At 57.5% G+C, this 18,217-nt stretch overlaps 1 protein-coding gene across 1 annotated transcript; it reads right to left on the reverse strand.

Moving 5' to 3' along the window:
• Positions 1 to 14,056: 14,056 nt before the first annotated feature.
• Positions 14,057 to 15,465, reverse strand: LOC135328994 (protein TsetseEP-like; the record flags this gene model as incomplete). Its single annotated transcript, XM_064515603.1, has 2 exons — positions 14,057 to 14,150; positions 14,744 to 15,465. Coding segments are annotated over 2 exons (816 nt in total), but the record flags the coding sequence as incomplete, so codon positions are not given.
• Positions 15,466 to 18,217: the final 2,752 nt, after the last annotated feature.

An 18,217-nucleotide genomic window follows, 5' to 3' on the forward strand; every position in this document is an offset into this window, starting at 1 on the left:
TTGGTGTTGGAGAAGACTCAGGTTTTGGCTCAGGGTTTGGCGTTGGAGAAGGCTCAGCCTTTAGCTCAGGGTTTGGCGTTGGAGAAGGCTCAGGCTTTGGCTCAGGGTTTGGCGTTGGAGAAGGCTCAGGGTTTGGCCTTGAAGAAGGCTCAGGCTTTGGCTCAGGGTTTGGCGTTGGAGAAGACTCAGGGTTTGGCTCAGGTTTTGGCATTGGAGAAGGCTCAGGGTTTGGCGTTGGAGAAGGCTCAGGCTTTGGCTCAGGGTTTGGTGTTGGAGAAGGCTCAGGGTTTGGTGTTGGAGAAGGCTCAGGCTATGGCTCAGGCTTTGGCGTTGGAGAAGGCTCAGGGTTTGGCTCAGGCTTTGGCGTTGGAGAAGGCTCAGGGTTTGGCTCAGGGTTTGGCGTTGGAGAAGGCTCAGCCTTTAGCTCAGGGTTTGGCGTTGGAGAAGGCTCAGGCTTTGGCTTCGGGTTTGGCCTTGGGAAGGCTCAAGCTTTGGATCAGGGTTTGGCGTTGGAGAATGCTCAGGGTTTGGCTCAGGGTTTGGCGTTGGAGAAGGCTCAGGGTTTGGCGTTGAAGAAGGCTCAGGCTTTGGCTCAGGCTTTGGCGTTTTACAAGGCTCAGGGTTTGGCGTTTTACAAGGCTCAGTGTCTGGCTCAGGGTTTGGCGTTGGAGAAGGCTCAGGGATTGGCGTTGGAGAAGGCTCAGGGTTTCGCTCAGGGTTTGGCATTGGAGAAGGCTCAGGGTTTGGCGTTGGAGAAGGCTCAGGCTTTGGCTCAGGCTTTGGCGTTGGAGAAGGCTCAGGGTTTGGCGTTGGAGAAGGCTCAGGCTTTGGCTCAGGGTTTGGCGTTGGAGAAGGCTCAGGCTTTGGCGTTGGAGAAGGCTCAGGCTTTGGCTCAGGGTTTGGCGTTGGAGAAGGCTCAGGCTTTGGCGTTGGAGAAGGCTCAGGCTTTGGCTCAGGGTTTGGCGTTGGAGAAGGCTCAGGCTTTGGCGTTGGAGTAGGCTCAGGGTTTGGCGTTGGAGAAGGCTCAGGCTTTGGCTCAGGGCTTGGCGTTGGAGAAGGCTCAGGGTTTGGCGTTGGAGAAAGCTCAGGCTTTGGCTCAGGGTTTGGCGTTGGAGAAGGCTCAGGGTTTGGCGTTGGAGAAGGCTCAGGCTTTGGCTCAGGGTTTGGCGTTGGAGAAGGCTCAGGGTTTGGCATTGGAGACGGCTCAGGCTTTGGCTCAGGGTTTGGCGTTGGAGAAGGCTCAGGGTTTGGCTCAGGGTTTGGCGTTGGAGAAGGCTCAGGGTTTGGCGTTGGAGAAGGCTCAGGCTTTGGCTCAGGGTTTGGCGTTGGAGAAGGCTCAGGGTTTCGGTCAGGGTTTGGCGTTGGAGAAGGCTCAGGGTTTGGTGTTGGAGAAGGCTCAGGCTTTGGCTCAGGCTTTGTCGTTGGAGAAGGCTCAGGGTTTGGCGTTGGAGAAGGCTCAGGCTTTGGCTCAGGGTTTGGCGTTGGAGAAGGCTCAGGGTTTGGCGTTGGAGAAGGCTCAGGCTTTGGCTCAGGCTTTGGCGTTGGAGAAGGCTCAGGGTTTGGCATTGGAGACGGCTCAGGCTTTGGCTCAGGGTTTGGCGTTGGAGAAGGCTCAGGGTTTGGCTCAGGGTTTGGCGTTGGAGAAGGCTCAGGGTTTGGCGTTGGAGAAGGCTCAGGCTTTGGCTCAGGGTTTGGCGTTGGAGAAGGCTCAGGGTTTGGCGTTGGAGCATGCTCAGGGTTTGGCTCAGGGTTTGGCGTTGGAGACGGCTCAGGGTTTGGTGTTGGAGAAGGCTTGGGGTTTGGCTCAGGGTTTGGCGTTGGAGAAGGCTCAGGCTTTGGCTCAGGCTTTGGCGTTGGAGAAGGCTCAGGGTTTGGCTCAGGGTTTGGCGTTGGAGAAGGCTCACGGTTTGGCGTTGGAGAAGGCTCAGGGTTTGGCTCAGGGTTTGGCGTTGGAGAAGGCTCAGGGTTTGGCGTTGGAGAAGGCTCAGGGTTTGGCTCAGGGTTTGGCATTGGAGAAGGCTCAGGGTTTGGCTCAGGGTTTGGCGTTGGAGCATGCTCAGGGTTTGGCTCAGGGTTTGGCGTTGGAGAAGGCTCAGGGTTTGGCGTTGGAGAAGGCTCAGGGTTTGGCTCAGGGTTTGGCATTGGAGAAGGCTCAGGGTTTGGCCTTGGAGAAGGCTCAGGGTTTGGCTCAGGGTTTGGTGTTGGAGAAGGCTCAGGGTTTGGCGTTGGAGAAGGCTCAGGCTTTGGCTCAGGGTTTGGCGTTGGAGAAGGCTCAGGGTTTGGCTCAGGGTTTGCCCTTGGAGAAGGCTCACGGTTTGGCGTTGGAGAAGGCTCAGGGTTTGGCTCAGGGTTTGGCGTTGGAGAAGGCTCAGGTTTTAGCGTTGGAGAAGGCTCAGGGTTTGGCTCAGGGTTTGGCATTGGAGAAGGCTCAGGGTTTGGTGTTGGAGAAGGCTCAGGGTTTGGCTCAGGGTTTGGCGTTGGAGAAGGCTCAGGCTTTGGCTCAGGCTTTAGCGTTGGACAAGGCTCAGGGTTTGGCTCAGGCTTTGGCGTTGGACAAGGCTCAGGGTTTGGCTCAGGGTTTGGCGTTGGAGAAGGCTCAGCCTTTGGCTCAGGGTTTGGCGTTGGAGAAGGCTCAGGCTTTGGCTCAGGGTTTGGCATTGGAGAAGGCTCAGGGTTTGGCGTTGGAGAAGGCTCAGCCGTTGGCTCAGGCTTTGGCGTTGGAGAAGGCTCAGGGTTTGGCTCAGGGTTTGGCGTTGGAGAAGGCTCAGGGTTTGGCGTTGGAGAAGGCTCAGGCTTTGGCTCAGGGTTTGGCGTTGGAGAAGGCTCAGGGTTTGGCGTTGGAGAAGGCTCAGGGTTTGGCTCAGGGTTTGGCGTTGGAGAAGGCTCAGGGTTTGGCGTTGGAGAAGGCTCAGGGTTTGCCTCAGGCTTTGGTGTTGGAGAAGGCTCAGGCTTTGGCTCAGGCTTTGGCGTTGGAGAAGGCTCAGGCTTTGGCTCAGCGTTTGGCGTTGGAGAAGGCTCAGCCTTTACGTCAGGGTTTGGCGTTGGAGAAGGCTCAGGCTTTGGCTTAGGGTTTGGCCTTGGGAAGGCTCAAGCTTTGGATGAGGGTTTGGCGTTGGAGAAGGCTCAGGCTTTGGCTCAGGGTTTGGCGTTGGAGAAGGCTCAGGGTTTGGCGTTGGAGAAGGCTCAGGCTTTGGCTCAGGCTTTGGCGTTGGAGAAGGCTCAGGGTTTGGCGTTGGAGACGGCTCAGGGTTTGGCGTTGGAGAAGGCTCAGGGTTTGGCTTTGGAGAAGGCTCAGGCTTTGGCTCAGGGTTTGGCGTTGGAGAAGGCTCAGGGTTTGGCGTTGCAGAAGGCTCAGGCTTTGGCTCAGGCTTTGGCGTTGGAGAAGGCTCAGGCTTTGGCTCAGGGTTTGGCCTTGGAGAAGGCTCAGGGTTTGGCTTTGGAGAAGGCTCAGGCTTTGGCTCAGGCTTTGTCGTTGGAGAAGGCTCAGGGTTTGGCGTTGGAGAAGGCTCAGGGTTTGGCTCACGGTTTGGCGTTGGAGAAGGCTCAGGGTTTGGCGTTGGAGAAGGCTCAGGCTTTCGCTCAGGGTTTGGCGTTGGAGAAGGCTCAGGGTTTGATGTTGGAGAAGGCTCAGGCTTTGGCTCAGGGTTTGGCGTTGGAGAAGGCTCAGGCTTTGGCGTTGGAGTAGGCTCAGGGTTTGGCGTTGGAGAAGGCTCAGGCTTTGGCTCAGGGCTTGGCGTTGGAGAAGGCTCAGGGTTTGGCGTTGGAGAAGGCTCAGGGTTTGGCTCAGGGTTTGGCGTTGGAGAAGGCTCAGGGTTTGATGTTGGAGAAGGCTCAGGCTTTGGCTCAGGGTTTGGCGTTGGAGAAGGCTCAGGCTTTGGCGTTGGAGTAGGCTCAGGGTTTGGCGTTGGAGAAGGCTCAGGCTTTGGCTCAGGGCTTGGCGTTGGAGAAGGCTCAGGCTTTGGCGTTGGAGAAGGCTCAGGGTTTGGCTCAGGGTTTGGCGTTGGAGAAGGCTCAGGGTTTGGCCTTGAAGAAGGCTCAGGCTTTGGCTCAGGCTTTGGCGTTGGAGAAGGCTCAGGGTTTGGCATTGGAGAAGGCTCAGGGTTTGGCTCAGGGTTTGGCGTTGGAGAAGGGTCAGGCTTTGGCTCAGGGTTTGGCGTTGGAGAAGGCTCAGGGTTTGGCGTTGGAGAAGGCTCAGGGTTTGGCTCAGGCTTTGGCGTTGGAGAAGGCTCAGGGTTTGGCTCAGGGTTTGGCGTTGGAGAAGGCTCAGGGTTTGGTGTTGGAGAAGGCTCAGGCTTTGGCTCAGGGTTTGGCGTTGGAGAAGGCTCAGGGTTTGGCGTTGGAGAAGGCTCAGGCTTTGGCTCAGGGTTTGGCGTTGGAGAAGGCTCAGGGTTTGGCATTGGAGACGGCTCAGGCTTTGGCTCAGGGTTTGGCGTTGGAGAAGGCTCAGGCTTTGGCTCAGGGTTTGGCGTTGGAGAAGGCTCAGGGTTTGGCGTTGGAGAAGGCTCAGGCTTTGGCTCAGGGTTTGGCGTTGGAGAAGGCTCAGGGTTTGGCGTTGGAGAAGGCTCAGGGTTTGGCTCAGGGTTTGGCGTTGGAGAAGGCTGAGGGTTTGGCTCAGGGTTTGGCGTTGGAGAAGGCTCAGGGTTTGGCTCAGGGTTTGGCGTTGGAGAAGGCTCAGGGTTTGGCGTTGGAGAAGGCTCAGGCTTTGGCTCAGGCTTTGGCATTGGAGAAGGCTCAGGGTTTGGTGTTGGAGAAGGCTCAGGGCTTGGCGTTGGAGAAGGCTCAGGGTTTGGCTCAGGGTTTAGCGTTGGAGAAGGCTCAGGGTTTGGCGTTGGAGAAGGCTCAGGCTTTGGCTCAGGGTTTGGCGTTGGAGAAGGCTCAGGGCTTGGCTCAGGGTTTGGCGTTGGAGAAGTCTCAGCGTTTGGCGTTGGAGAAGGCTCAGGGTTTGGCTCAGGGTTTGGCGTTGGAGCAGGCTCAGGGTTTGGCGTTGGAGAAGGCTCAGGCTTTGGCTCAGGCTTTGGCGTTGGAGAAGGCTCAGGGTTTGGCTCAGGGTTTGGCGTTGGAGAAGGCTCAGGGTTTGGCTCAGGGTTTGGCGTTGGAGAAGGCTCAGGGTTTGGCGTTGGAGAAGGCTCAGGCTTTGGCTCTGGCTTTGGTGATGGAGAAGGCTCAGGGTTTGGCTCAGGCTTTGGCGTTGGAGAAGGCTCAGGGTTTGGCTCAGGGTTTGGCGTTGGAGAAGGCTCTGCCTTTAGCTCAGGATTTGGCGTTGGAGAAGGCTCAGGCTTTGGCTCAGGGTTTGGCGTTGGAGAAGGCTCAGGGTTTGGCGTTGGAGAAGGCTCAGGCTTTGGCTCAGGGTTTGGCGTTGGAGCAGGCTCAGGTTTTGGCGTTGGAGAAGGCTCAGGGTTTGGCTCAGGCTTTGGCGTTGGAGAAGGCTCAGGCTTTGGCTCAGGCTTTGGCGTTGGAGAAGGCTCAGGGTTTGGCGTTGGAGAAGGCTCAGGGTTTGGCGTTGGAGAAGGCTCAGTGTTTGGCTCAGGGTTTGGCGTTGGAGAAGTCTCAGCGATTGGCATTGGAGAAGGCTCAGGGTTTGGCTCAGGGTTTGGCGTTGGAGCAGGCTCAGGGTTTGGCGTTGGAGAAGGCTCAGGGTTTGGCTCTGGCTTTGGCGTTGGAGAAGGATCAGGGTTTGGCTCAGGGCTTGGCGTTGGAGAAGGCTCAGGGTTTGGCTCAGGCTTTGGCGTTGGAGAAGGCTCAGGGTTTGGCGTTGGAGAAGGCTCAGGCTTTGGCTCAGTGTTTAGCATTGGAGAAGGCTCAGGTTTTGGCGTTGGAGAAGGCTCAGGGTTTGGCTCAGGGTTTGGCGTTGGAGAAGGCTCAGGGTTTGGCGTTGGAGAAGGCTGAGGCTTTGGCTCTGGCTTTGGTGATGGAGAAGGCTCAGGGTTTGGCTCAGGGTTTGGCGTTGGAGAAGGCTCAGGCTTTGGCTCAGGCTTTGGCGTTGGAGAAGGCTCAGCCTTTAGCTCAGGGTTTGGCGTTGGAGAAGGCTCAGCCTTTAGCTCAGGGTTTGGCGTTGGAGAAGGCTCAGGCTTTGGCTCTGGCTTTGGCGTTGGAGAAGGCTCAGGGTTTGGCGTTGGAGAAGGCTCAGGGTTTCGGTCAGGGTTTGGCGTTGGAGAAGGCTCAGGGTTTGGTGTTGGAGAAGGCTCAGGCTTTGGCTCAGGGTTTGGCGTTGGAGAAGGCTCAGGGTTGGGCGTTGGAGAAGGCTCAGGCTTTGGCTCAGGCTTTGGCGTTGGAGAAGGCTCAGGGTTTGGCGTTGGAGAAGGCTCAGGGTTTGGCTCAGGCTTTGGCGTTGGAGAAGGCTCAGGGTTTGGCATTGGAGACGGCTCAGGCTTTGGCTCAGGCTTTGGCGTTGGAGAAGGCTCAGGGTTTGGCTCAGGGTTTGGCGTTGGAGAAGGCTCAGGGTTTGGCGTTGGAGAAGGCTCAGGCTTTGGCTCAGGGTTTGGCGTTGGAGAAGGCTCAGGGTTTGGCGTTGGAGAATGCTCAGGGTTTGGCTCAGGGTTTGGCGTTGGAGAAGGCTCAGGGTTTGGTGTTGGAGAAGGCTCAGGCTTTGGCTCAGGGTTTGGCGTTGGAGAAGGCTCAGGCTTTGGCTCAGGCTTTGGCGTTGGAGAAGGCTCAGGGTTTGGCTCAGGGTTTGGCGTTGGAGAAGGCTCAGGGTTTGGCGTTGGAGAAGGCTCAGGGTTTGGCTCAGGGTTTGGCGTTGGAGAAGGCTCAGGGTTTGGCGTTGGAGAAGGCTCAGGGTTTGGCTCAGGGTTTGGCATTGGAGAAGGCTCAGGGTTTGGCTCAGGGTTTGGCGTTGGAGAAGGCTCAGGGTTTGGCTCAGGGTTTGGCGTTGGAGAAGGCTCAGGGTTTGGCGTTGGAGAAGGCTCAGGCTTTGGCTCTGGGTTTGGCATTGGAGAAGGCTCAGGGTTTGGCGTTGGAGAAGGCTCAGGGTTTGGCTCAGGGTTTGGCGTTGGAGAAGGCTCAGGGTTTGGCGTTGGAGAAGGCTCAGGCTTTGGCTCAGGGTTTGGCGTTGGAGAAGGCTCAGGGTTTGGCTCAGGGTTTGGCATTGGAGAAGGCTCACGGTTTGGTGTTGGAGAAGGCTCAGGATTTGGCTCAGGGTTTGGCGTTGGAGAAGGCTCAGGTTTTAGCGTTGGAGAAGGCTCAGGGTTTGGCTCAGGGTTTGGCATTGGAGAAGGCTCAGGGTTTGATGTTGGAGAAGGCTCAGGGTTTGGCTCAGGGTTTGGTGTTGGAGAAGGCTCAGGCTTTGGCTCAGGCTTTGGCGTTGGAGAAGGCTCAGGGTTTGGCTCAGGCTTTGGCGTTGGACAAGGCTCAGGGTTTGGCTCAGGGTTTGGCGTTGGAGAAGGCTCAGCCTTTGGCTCAGGGTTTTGGCGTTGGAGAAGGCTCAGGCTTTGGCTCAGGGTTTGGCGTTGGAGAAGGCTCAGGGTTTGGCCTTGAAGAAGGCTCAGCCGTTGGCTCAGGCTTTGGCGTTGGAGAAGGCTCAGGGTTTGGCTCAGGGTTTGGCGTTGGAGAAGGCTCAGGGTTTGGCGTTGGAGAAGGCTCAGGGTTTGGCTCAGGGTTTGGCGTTGGAGAAGGCTCAGGGTTTGGCGTTGGAGAAGGCTCAGGGTTTGGCTCAGGGTTTGGCGTTGGAGAAGGCTCAGGCTTTGGCGTTGGAGAAGGCTCAGGGTTTGGCTCAGGGTTTGGTGTTGGAGAACGTTCAGGCTTTGGCTCAGGGTTTGGCTTTGGAGAAGGCTCAGGCTTTGGCTCAGGGTTTGGCGTTGGAGAAGGCTCAGCCTTTAGGTCAGGGTTTGGCGTTGGAGAAGGCTCAGGCTTTGGCTTAGGGTTTGGCCTTGGGAAGGCTCAAGCTTTGGATGAGGGTTTGGCGTTGGAGAAGGCTCAGGGTTTGGCATTGGAGAAGGCTCAGGGTTTGGCTCAGGGTTTGGCGTTGGAGAAGGGTCAGGCTTTGGCTCAGGGTTTGGCGTTGGAGAAGGCTCAGGGTTTGGCGTTGGAGAAGGCTCAGGGTTTGGCTCAGGCTTTGGCGTTGGAGAAGGCTCAGGGTTTGGCTCAGGGTTTGGCGTTGGAGAAGGCTCAGGGTTTGGTGTTGGAGAAGGCTCAGGCTTTGGCTCAGGGTTTGGCGTTGGAGAAGGCTCAGGGTTTGGCGTTGGAGAAGGCTCAGGGCTTGGCGTTGGAGAAGGCTCAGGCTTTGGCTCAGGGTTTAGCGTTGGAGAAGGCTCAGGGTTTGGCGTTGGAGAAGGCTCAGGCTTTGGCTCAGGGTTTGGCGTTGGAGAAGGCTCAGGCTTTGGCTCAGGGTTTGGCGTTGGAGAAGGCTCAGGGTTTGGCGTTGGAGAAGGCTCAGGCTTTGGCTCAGGGTTTGGCGTTGGAGAAGGCTCAGGGTTTGGCGTTGGAGAAGGCTCAGGGTTTGGCTCAGGGTTTGGCGTTGGAGAAGGCTCAGGGTTTGGCTCAGGGTTTGGCGTTGGAGAAGGCTCAGGGTTTGGCTCAGGGTTTGGCGTTGGAGAAGGCTCAGGGTTTGGCGTTGGAGAAGGCTCAGGCTTTGGCTCAGGCTTTGGCATTGGAGAAGGCTCAGGGTTTGGTGTTGGAGAAGGCTCAGGGCTTGGCGTTGGAGAAGGCTCAGGGTTTGGCTCAGGGTTTAGCGTTGGAGAAGGCTCAGGGTTTGGCGTTGGAGAAGGCTCAGGCTTTGGCTCAGGGTTTGGCGTTGGAGAAGGCTCAGGGCTTGGCTCAGGGTTTGGCGTTGGAGAAGTCTCAGCGTTTGGCGTTGGAGAAGGCTCAGGGTTTGGCTCAGGGTTTGGCGTTGGAGAAGTCTCAGCGTTTGGCGTTGGAGAAGGCTCAGGGTTTGGCTCAGGGTTTGGCGTTGGAGCAGGCTCAGGGTTTGGCGTTGGAGAAGGGTCAGGGTTTGGCTCTGGCTTTGGCGTTGGAGAAGGCTCAGGGTTTGGCTCAGGGTTTGGCGTTGGAGAAGGCTCAGGGTTTGGCTCAGGGTTTGGCGTTGGAGAAGGCTCAGGGTTTGGCGTTGGAGAAGGCTCAGGCTTTGGCTCTGGCTTTGGTGATGGAGAAGGCTCAGGGTTTGGCTCAGGCTTTGGCGTTGGAGAAGGCTCAGGGTTTGGCTCAGGGTTTGGCGTTGGAGAAGGCTCTGCCTTTAGCTCAGGATTTGGCGTTGGAGAAGGCTCAGGCTTTGGCTCAGGGTTTGGCGTTGGAGAAGGCTCAGGGTTTGGCGTTGGAGAAGGCTCAGGCTTTGGCTCAGGGTTTGGCGTTGGAGCAGGCTCAGGTTTTGGCGTTGGAGAAGGCTCAGGGTTTGGCTCAGGCTTTGGCGTTGGAGAAGGCTCAGGCTTTGGCTCAGGCTTTGGCGTTGGAGAAGGCTCAGGGTTTGGCGTTGGAGAAGGCTCAGGGTTTGGCGTTGGAGAAGGCTCAGTGTTTGGCTCAGGGTTTGGCGTTGGAGAAGTCTCAGCGATTGGCATTGGAGAAGGCTCAGGGTTTGGCTCAGGGTTTGGCGTTGGAGAAGGCTCAGGGTTTGGCGTTGGAGAAGGCTCAGGGTTTGGCTCTGGCTTTGGCGTTGGAGAAGGATCAGGGTTTGGCTCAGGGCTTGGCGTTGGAGAAGGCTCAGGGTTTGGCTCAGGCTTTGGCGTTGGAGAAGGCTCAGGGTTTGGCGTTGGAGAAGGCTCAGGGTTTGGCTCAGTGTTTAGCATTGGAGAAGGCTCAGGTTTTGGCGTTGGAGAAGGCTCAGGGTTTGGCTCAGGGTTTGGCTCAGGGTTTGGCGTTGGAGAAGGCTCAGGGTTTGGCGTTGGAGAAGGCTGAGGCTTTGGCTCTGGCTTTGGTGATGGAGAAGGCTCAGGGTTTGGCTCAGGGTTTGGCGTTGGAGAAGGCTCAGGCTTTGGCTCAGGCTTTGGCGTTGGAGAAGGCTCAGCCTTTAGCTCAGGGTTTGGCGTTGGAGAAGGCTCAGCCTTTAGCTCAGGGTTTGGCGTTGGAGAAGGCTCAGGCTTTGGCTCTGGCTTTGGCGTTGGAGAAGGCTCAGGGTTTGGCGTTGGAGAAGGCTCAGGGTTTCGGTCAGGGTTTGGCGTTGGAGAAGGCTCAGGGTTTGGTGTTGGAGAAGGCTCAGGCTTTGGCTCAGGGTTTGGCGTTGGAGAAGGCTCAGGGTTGGGCGTTGGAGAAGGCTCAGGCTTTGGCTCAGGCTTTGGCGTTGGAGAAGGCTCAGGGTTTGGCGTTGGAGAAGGCTCAGGGTTTGGCTCAGGCTTTGGCGTTGGAGAAGGCTCAGGGTTTGGCATTGGAGACGGCTCAGGCTTTGGCTCAGGCTTTGGCGTTGGAGAAGGCTCAGGGTTTGGCTCAGGGTTTGGCGTTGGAGAAGGCTCAGGGTTTGGCGTTGGAGAAGGCTCAGGCTTTGGCTCAGGGTTTGGCGTTGGAGAAGGCTCAGGGTTTGGCGTTGGAGAATGCTCAGGGTTTGGCTCAGGGTTTGGCGTTGGAGAAGGCTCAGGGTTTGGTGTTGGAGAAGGCTCAGGCTTTGGCTCAGGGTTTGGCGTTGGAGAAGGCTCAGGCTTTGGCTCAGGCTTTGGCGTTGGAGAAGGCTCAGGGTTTGGCTCAGGGTTTGGCGTTGGAGAAGGCTCAGGGTTTGGCGTTGGAGAAGGCTCAGGGTTTGGCTCAGGGTTTGGCGTTGGAGAAGGCTCAGGGTTTGGCGTTGGAGAAGGCTCAGGGTTTGGCTCAGGGTTTGGCATTGGAGAAGGCTCAGGGTTTGGCTCAGGGTTTGGCGTTGGAGAAGGCTCAGGGTTTGGCTCAGGGTTTGGCGTTGGAGAAGGCTCAGGGTTTGGCGTTGGAGAAGGCTCAGGCTTTGGCTCTGGGTTTGGCATTGGAGAAGGCTCAGGGTTTGGCGTTGGAGAAGGCTCAGGGTTTGGCTCAGGGTTTGGCGTTGGAGAAGGCTCAGGGTTTGGCGTTGGAGAAGGCTCAGGCTTTGGCTCAGGGTTTGGCGTTGGAGAAGGCTCAGGGTTTGGCTCAGGGTTTGGCATTGGAGAAGGCTCACGGTTTGGTGTTGGAGAAGGCTCAGGATTTGGCTCAGGGTTTGGCGTTGGAGAAGGCTCAGGTTTTAGCGTTGGAGAAGGCTCAGGGTTTGGCTCAGGGTTTGGCATTGGAGAAGGCTCAGGGTTTGATGTTGGAGAAGGCTCAGGGTTTGGCTCAGGGTTTGGTGTTGGAGAAGGCTCAGGGTTTGGCTCAGGCTTTGGCGTTGGAGAAGGCTCAGGGTTTGGCTCAGGCTTTGGCGTTGGACAAGGCTCAGGGTTTGGCTCAGGGTTTGGCGTTGGAGAAGGCTCAGCCTTTGGCTCAGGGTTTGGCGTTGGAGAAGGCTCAGGCTTTGGCTCAGGGTTTGGCGTTGGAGAAGGCTCAGGGTTTGGCCTTGAAGAAGGCTCAGCCGTTGGCTCAGGCTTTGGCGTTGGAGAAGGCTCAGGGTTTGGCTCAGGGTTTGGCGTTGGAGAAGGCTCAGGGTTTGGCGTTGGAGAAGGCTCAGGGTTTGGCTCAGGGTTTGGCGTTGGAGAAGGCTCAGGGTTTGGCGTTGGAGAAGGCTCAGGGTTTGGCTCAGGGTTTGGCGTTGGAGAAGGCTCAGGCTTTGGCGTTGGAGAAGGCTCAGGGTTTGGCTCAGGGTTTGGTGTTGGAGAACGCTCAGGCTTTGGCTCAGGGTTTGGCTTTGGAGAAGGCTCAGGCTTTGGCTCAGGGTTTGGCGTTGGAGAAGGCTCAGCCTTTAGGTCAGGGTTTGGCGTTGGAGAAGGCTCAGGCTTTGGCTTAGGGTTTGGCCTTGGGAAGGCTCAAGCTTTGGATGAGGGTTTGGCGTTGGAGAAGGCTCAGGCTTTGGCTCAGGGTTTGGCATTGGAGAAGGCTCAGGGTTTGGCGTTGGAGAAGGCTCAGGCTTTGGCTCAGGCTTTGGCGTTGGAAAAGGCTCAGGGTTTGGCGTTGGAGTAGGCTCAGGGTTTGGCGTTGGAGAAGGCTCAGGCTTTCGCTCAGGGTTTGGCGTTGGAGAAGGCTCAGGGTTTGGCGTTGGAGAAGGCTCAGGCTTTGGCTCAGGGTTTGGCGTTGGAGAAGGCTCAGGGTTTGGCTCAGGGTTTGGCCTTGGAGAAGGCTCAGGGTTTGGCGTTGGAGAAGGCTCAGGCTTTGGCTCAGGCTTTGGCGTTGGAGAAGGCTCAGGGTTTGGCTCAGGGTTTGGCCTTGGAGAAGGCTCAGGGTTTGGCGTTGGAGAAGGCTCAGGCTTTGGCTCAGGCTTTGGCGTTGGAGAAGGCTCAGGGTTTGGCATTGGAGACGGCTCAGGCTTTGGCTCAGGCTTTGGCGTTGGAGAAGGCTCAGGGTTTGGCTCAGGGTTTGGCGTTGGAGAAGGCTCAGGGTTTGGCGTTGGAGAAGGCTCAGGCTTTGGCTCAGGGTTTGGCGTTGGAGAAGGCTCAGGGTTTGGCGTTGGAGCATGCTCAGGGTTTGGCTCAGGGTTTGGCGTTGGAGAAGGCTCAGGGTTTGGTGTTGGAGAAGGCTCAGGCTTTGGCTCAGGGTTTGGCGTTGGAGAAGGCTCAGGCTTTCGCTCAGGGTTTGGCCTTGAAGAAGGCTCAGGCTTTGGCTCAGGCTTTGGCGTTGGAGAAGGCTCAGGCTTTGGCTCAGGGTTTGGCCTTGGAGAAGGCTCAGGGTTTGGCGTTGGAGAAGGCTCAGGCTTTGGCTCAGGGTTTGGCGTTGGAGAAGGCTCAGGGTTTGGCTCAGGGTTTGGCGTTGGAGAAGGCTCAGGGTTTGGCGTTGGAGAAGGCTCAGGCTTTGGCTCAGGGTTTGGCGTTGGAGAAGGCTCAGGGTTTGGCGTTGGAGCATGCTCAGGGTTTGGCTCAGGGTTTGGCGTTGGAGAAGGCTCAGGGTTTGGTGTTGGAGAAGGCTCAGGCTTTGGCTCAGGGTTTGGCGTTGGAGAAGGCTCAGGCTTTGGCTCAGGCTTTGGCGTTGGAGAAGGCTCAGGGTTTGGCTCAGGGTTTGGCGTTGGAGAAGGCTCAGGGTTTGGCGTTGGAGAAGGCTCAGGGTTTGGCTCAGGGTTTGGCGTTGGAGAAGGCTCAGGGTTTGGCGTTGGAGAAGGCTCAGGGTTTGGCTCAGGGTTTGGCATTGGAGAAGGCTCAGGCTTTGGCTCAGGGTTTGGCGTTGGAGAAGGCTCAGGGTTTGGCTCAGGGTTTGGCGTTGGAGAAGGCTCAGGGTTTGGCGTTGGAGAAGGCTCAGGGTTTGGCTCTGGGTTTGGCATTGGAGAAGGCTCAGGGTTTGGCGTTGGAGAAGGCTCAGGCTTTGGCTCAGGGTTTGGCGTTGGAGAAGGCTCAGGGTTTGGCGTTGGAGAAGGCTCAGGCTTTGGCTCAGGCTTTGGCGTTGGAGAAGGCTCAGGGTTTGGCTCAGGGTTTGGCATTGGAGAAGGCTCACGGTTTGGCGTTGGAGAAGGCTCAGGATTTGGCTCAGGGTTTGGCGTTGGAGAAGGCTCAGGTTTTAGGGTTGGAGAAGGCTCAGGGTTTGGCTCAGGGTTTGGCATTGGAGAAGGCTCAGGGTTTGGTGTTGGAGAAGGCTCAGGGTTTGGCTCAGGGTTTGGTGTTGGAGAAGGCTCAGGGTTTGGCTCAGGCTTTGGCGTTGGAGAAGGCTCAGGGTTTGGCTCAGGCTTTGGCGTTGGACAAGGCTCAGGGTTTGGCTCAGGGTTTGGCGTTGGAGAAGGCTCAGCCTTTGGCTCAGGGTTTGGCGTTGGAGAAGGCTCAGGCTTTGGCTCAGGGTTTGGCGTTGGAGAAGGCTCAGGGTTTGGCCTTGAAGAAGGCTCAGCCGTTGGCTCAGGCTTTGGCGTTGGAGAAGGCTCAGGGTTTGGCTCAGGGTTTGGCGTTGGAGAAGGCTCAGGGTTTGGCGTTGGAGAAGGCTCAGGCTTTGGCTCAGGGTTTGGCGTTGGAGAAGGCTCAGGGTTTGGCGTTGGAGAAGGCTCAGGGTTTGGCTCAGGGTTTGGTGTTGGAGAAGGCTCAGGGTTTGGCGTTGGAGAAGGCTCAGGGTTTGCCTCAGGCTTTGGTGTTGGAGAAGGCTCAGGCTTTGGCTTTGGCTTTGGCGTTGGAGAAGGCTCAGGCTTTGGCTCAGGGTTTGGCGTTGGAGAAGGCTCAGGCTTTGGCTTAGGGTTTGGCCTTGGGAAGGCTCAAGCTTTGGATGAGGGTTTGGCGTTGGAGAAGGCTCAGGCTTTGGCTCAGGGTTTGGCGTTGGAGAAGGCTCAGGGTTTGGCGTTGGAGAAGGCTCAGGCTTTGGCTCAGGCTTTGGCGTTGGAGAAGGCTCAGGGTTTGGCGTTGGAGACGGCTCAGGCTTTGGCGTTGGAGAAGGCTCAGGCTTTCGCTCAGGGTTTGGCGTTGGAGAAGGCTCAGGGTTTGGCTTTGGAGAAGGCTCAGGCTTTGGCTCAGGGTTTGGCATTGGAGAAGGCTCAGGGTTTGGCCTTGAAGAAGGCTCAGGCTTTGGCTCAGGGTTTGGCGTTGGAGAAGGCTCAGGCTTTGGCTCAGGGTTTGGCCTTGGAGAAGACTCAGGGTTTGGCGTTGGAGAAGGCTCAGGCTTTGCCTCAGGGTTTGGCGTTGGAGAAGGCTCAGGGTTTGGCGTTGGAGAAGGCTCAGGCTTTGGCTCAGGGTTTGGCGTTGGAGAAGGCTCAGGGTTTGGCGTTGGAGAAGGCTCAGGCTTTCGCTCAGGGTTTGGCGTTGGAGAAGGCTCAGGGTTTGATGTTGGAGAAGGCTCAGGCTTTGGCTCAGGGTTTGGCGTTGGAGAAGGCTCAGGCTTTGGCGTTGGAGTAGGCTCAGGGTTTGGCGTTGGAGAAGGCTCAGGCTTTGGCTCAGGGCTTGGCGTTGGAGAAGGCTCAGGGTTTGGCGTTGGAGAAGGCTCAGGGTTTGGCTCAGGGTTTGGCGTTGGAGAAGGCTCAGGGTTTGGCGTTGGAGAAGGCTCAGGCTTTGGGTCAGGGTTTGGCGTTGGAGAAGGCTCAGGGTTTGGCGTTGGAGAAGGCTCAGGCTTTCGCTCAGGGTTTGGCGTTGGAGAAGGCTCAGGGTTTGATGTTGGAGAAGGCTCAGGCTTTGGCTCAGGGTTTGGCGTTGGAGAAGGCTCAGGCTTTGGCGTTGGAGTAGGCTCAGGGTTTGGCGTTGGAGAAGGCTCAGGCTTTGGCTCAGGGCTTGGCGTTGGAGAAGGCTCAGGGTTTGGCGTTGGAGAAGGCTCAGGCTTTGGCTCAGGGTTTGGCGTTGGAGAAGGCTCAGGCTTTGGCGTTGGAGTAGGCTCAGGGTTTGGCGTTGGAGAAGGCTCAGGCTTTGGCTCAGGGTTTGGCGTTGGAGAAGGCTCAGGGTTTGGCGTTGGAGAAGGCTCAGGCTTTGGCTCAGGGTTTGGCGTTGGAGAAGGCTCAGGGTTTGGCGTTGGAGAAGGCTCAGGCTTTGGCTCAGGCTTTGGCGTTGGAGAAGGCTCAGGGTTTGGCATTGGAGAAGGCTCAGGGTTTGGCTCAGGGTTTGGCGTTGGAGAAGGGTCAGGCTTTGGCTCAGGGTTTGGCGTTGGAGAAGGCTCAGGGTTTGGGCTTGGAGAAGGCTCAGGCTTTGCCTCAGGGTTTGGCGTTGGAGAAGGCTCAGGGTTTGGCTCAGGGTTTGGCGTTGGAGAAGGCTCAGGGTTTGGCGTTGGAGAAGGCTCAGGCTTTGGCTCAGGGTTTGGCGTTGGAGAAGGCTCAGGGTTTGGCGTTGGAGAAGGCTCAGGCTTTGGCTCAGGGTTTGGCGTTGGAGAAGGCTCAGGGTTTGGCGTTGGAGAAGGCTCAGGCTTTGGCTCAGGCTTTGGCGTTGGAGAAGGCTCAGGGTTTGGCATTGGAGACAGCTCAGGCTTTGGCTCAGGGTTTGGCGTTGGAGAAGGCTCAGGGTTTGGCTCAGGGTTTGGCGTTGGAGAAGGCTCAGCCTTTGGCGTTGGAGAAGGCTCAGGGTTTGGCTCAGGGTTTGGCGTTGGAGAAGGCTCAGGGTTTGGTGTTGGAGAAGGCTCAGGCTTTGCCTCAGGGTTTGGCGTTGGAGAAGGCTCAGGGTTTGGCGTTGGAGAAGGCTCAGGGTTTGGCTCAGGCTTTGGCGTTGGAGAAGGCTCAGGGTTTGGCTCAGGGTTTGGCATTGGAGAAGGCTCAGCCTTTGGCTCAGGGTTTGGCGTTGGAGAAGGCTCAGGGTTTGGATCAGGGTTTGGCGTTGGAGAAGGCTCAGGGTTTGGTCTTGGAGAAGGCTCAGGCTTTGGCTCAGGCTTTGGCGTTGGAGAAGGCTCAGGGTTTGGCGTTGGAGAAGGCTCAGCCTTTGGCTCAGGGTTTGGCGTTGGAGAAGGCTCAGGCTTTGGCTCAGGGTTTGGCATTGCAGAAGGCTCAGGCTTTGGCGTTGGAGAAGGCTCAGGGTTTGGCTCAGGCTTTGGCCTTGGAGAAGGCTCAGGGTTTGGCTCAGGGTTTGGCGTTGGAGAAGGCTCAGGGTTTGGCGTTGGAGAAGGCTCAGGGTTTGGCTCAGGGCTTGGCGTTGGAGAAGGCTCAGGGTTTGGCGTTGGAGAAGGCTCAGGCTTTGGCTCAGGGTTTGGCGTTGGAGAAGGCTCAGGGTTTGGCGTTGGAGAAGGCTCAGTGTTTGGCTCAGGCTTTGGCGTTGGAGAAGGCTCAGGGTTTGGCTCAGGGTTTGGCGTTGGAGAAGGCTCAGGGTTTGGCGTTGGAGAAGGCTCAGGCTTTGGCTCAGGGTTTGGCGTTGGAGAAGGCTCAGGGTTTGGCTCAGGCTTTGGCGTTGGAGAAGCCTCAGGGTTTGGCGTTGGAGAAGGCTCAGGCTTTGGCTCAGTGTTTAGCGTTGGAGAAGGCTCAGGTTTTGGCGTTGGAGAAGGCTCAGGGTTTGGCTCAGGGTTTGGCGTTGGAGAAGGCTCAGGGTTTGGCGTTGGAGAAGGCTCAGGCTTTGGCTCTGGCTTTGGTGATGGAGAAGGCTCAGGGTTTGGCTCAGGCTTTGGCGTTGGAGAAGGCTCAGGGTTTGGCTCAGGGTTTGGCGTTGGAGAAGGCTCAGCCTTTAGCTCAGGGTTTGGCGTTGGAGAAGGCTCAGGGTTTGGCTCAGGGTTTGGCGTTGGAGAAGGCTCAGGGTTTGGCGTTGGAGAAGGCTCAGGGTTTGGCTCAGGGTTTGGCGTTGGAGAAGGCTCAGGGTTTGGCGTTGGAGAAGGCTCAGCGTTTGGCTCAGGCTTTGGCGTTGGAGAAGGCTCAGGCTTTGGCTCAGGCTTTGGCGTTGGAGAAGGCTCAGGGTTTGGCGTTGGAGAAGGCTCAGGGTTTGGCGTTGGAGAAGGCTCAGGGTTTGGTGTTGGAGAAGGCTCAGGCTTTGGCTCAGGGTTTGGCGTTGGAGAAGGCTCAGGGTTTGGCGTTGGAGAAGGCTCAGGCTTTGGCTCAGGGTTTGGCGTTGGAGAAGGCTCAGGATTTGGCGTTGGAGAAGGCTCAGGGTTTGGCTCAGGGTTTGGCGTTGGAGAAGGCTCAGGCTTTGGCTCAGGCTTTGGCGTTGGAGAAGGCTCAGGGTTTGGCGTTGGAGAAGGCTCAGGCTTTGGCTCAGGCTTTGGCGTTGGAGAAGGCTCAGGGTTTGGCTCAGGGTTTGGCGTTGGAGAAGGCTCAGGCTTTGGAGAAGGCTAAGGGTTTGGCGTTGGAGAAGGCTCAGGGTTTGGCGTTGGAGAAGGCTCAGGGTTTGGCTCAGGGCTTGGCGTTGGAGAAGGCTCAGGGTTTGGACTTGGAGAAGGCTCAGGCTTTGGCTCAGGGTTTGGCGTTGGAGAAGGCTCAGCGTTTGGCGTTGGAGAAGGCTCAGGGTTTGGCGTTGGAGAAGGCTCAGGGTTTGGTGTTGGAGAAGGCTCAGGCATTGGCTCAGGGTTTGGCGTTGGAGAAGGCTCAGGGTTTGGCGTTGGAGAAGGCTCAGGGTTTGGCTCAGGGTTTGGCGTTGGAGAAGGCTCAGGGTTTGGCTCAGGGTTTGGCGTTGGAGAAGGCTCAGGCTTTGGCTCAGGCTTTGGCGTTGGAGAAGGCTCAGGGTTTGGCGTTGGAGAAGGCTCAGCCTTTGGCTCAGGGTTTGGCGTTGGAGAAGGCTCAGGGTTTGGCTCAGGGTTTGGCGTTGGAGAAGGCTCAGGGTTTGGCGTTGGAGAAGGCTCAGCCTTTGGCTCAGGGTTTGGCGTTGGAGAAGGCTCAGGCTTTGGCTCAGGGTTTGGCGTTGGAGAAGGCTCAGGGTTTGGCGTTGGA

The sequence above is a fragment of the Dromaius novaehollandiae genome, chromosome 1 (assembly GCF_036370855.1).
Source record: "Dromaius novaehollandiae isolate bDroNov1 chromosome 1, bDroNov1.hap1, whole genome shotgun sequence".
NCBI classification, from domain to species: domain Eukaryota; kingdom Metazoa; phylum Chordata; class Aves; order Casuariiformes; family Dromaiidae; genus Dromaius; species Dromaius novaehollandiae.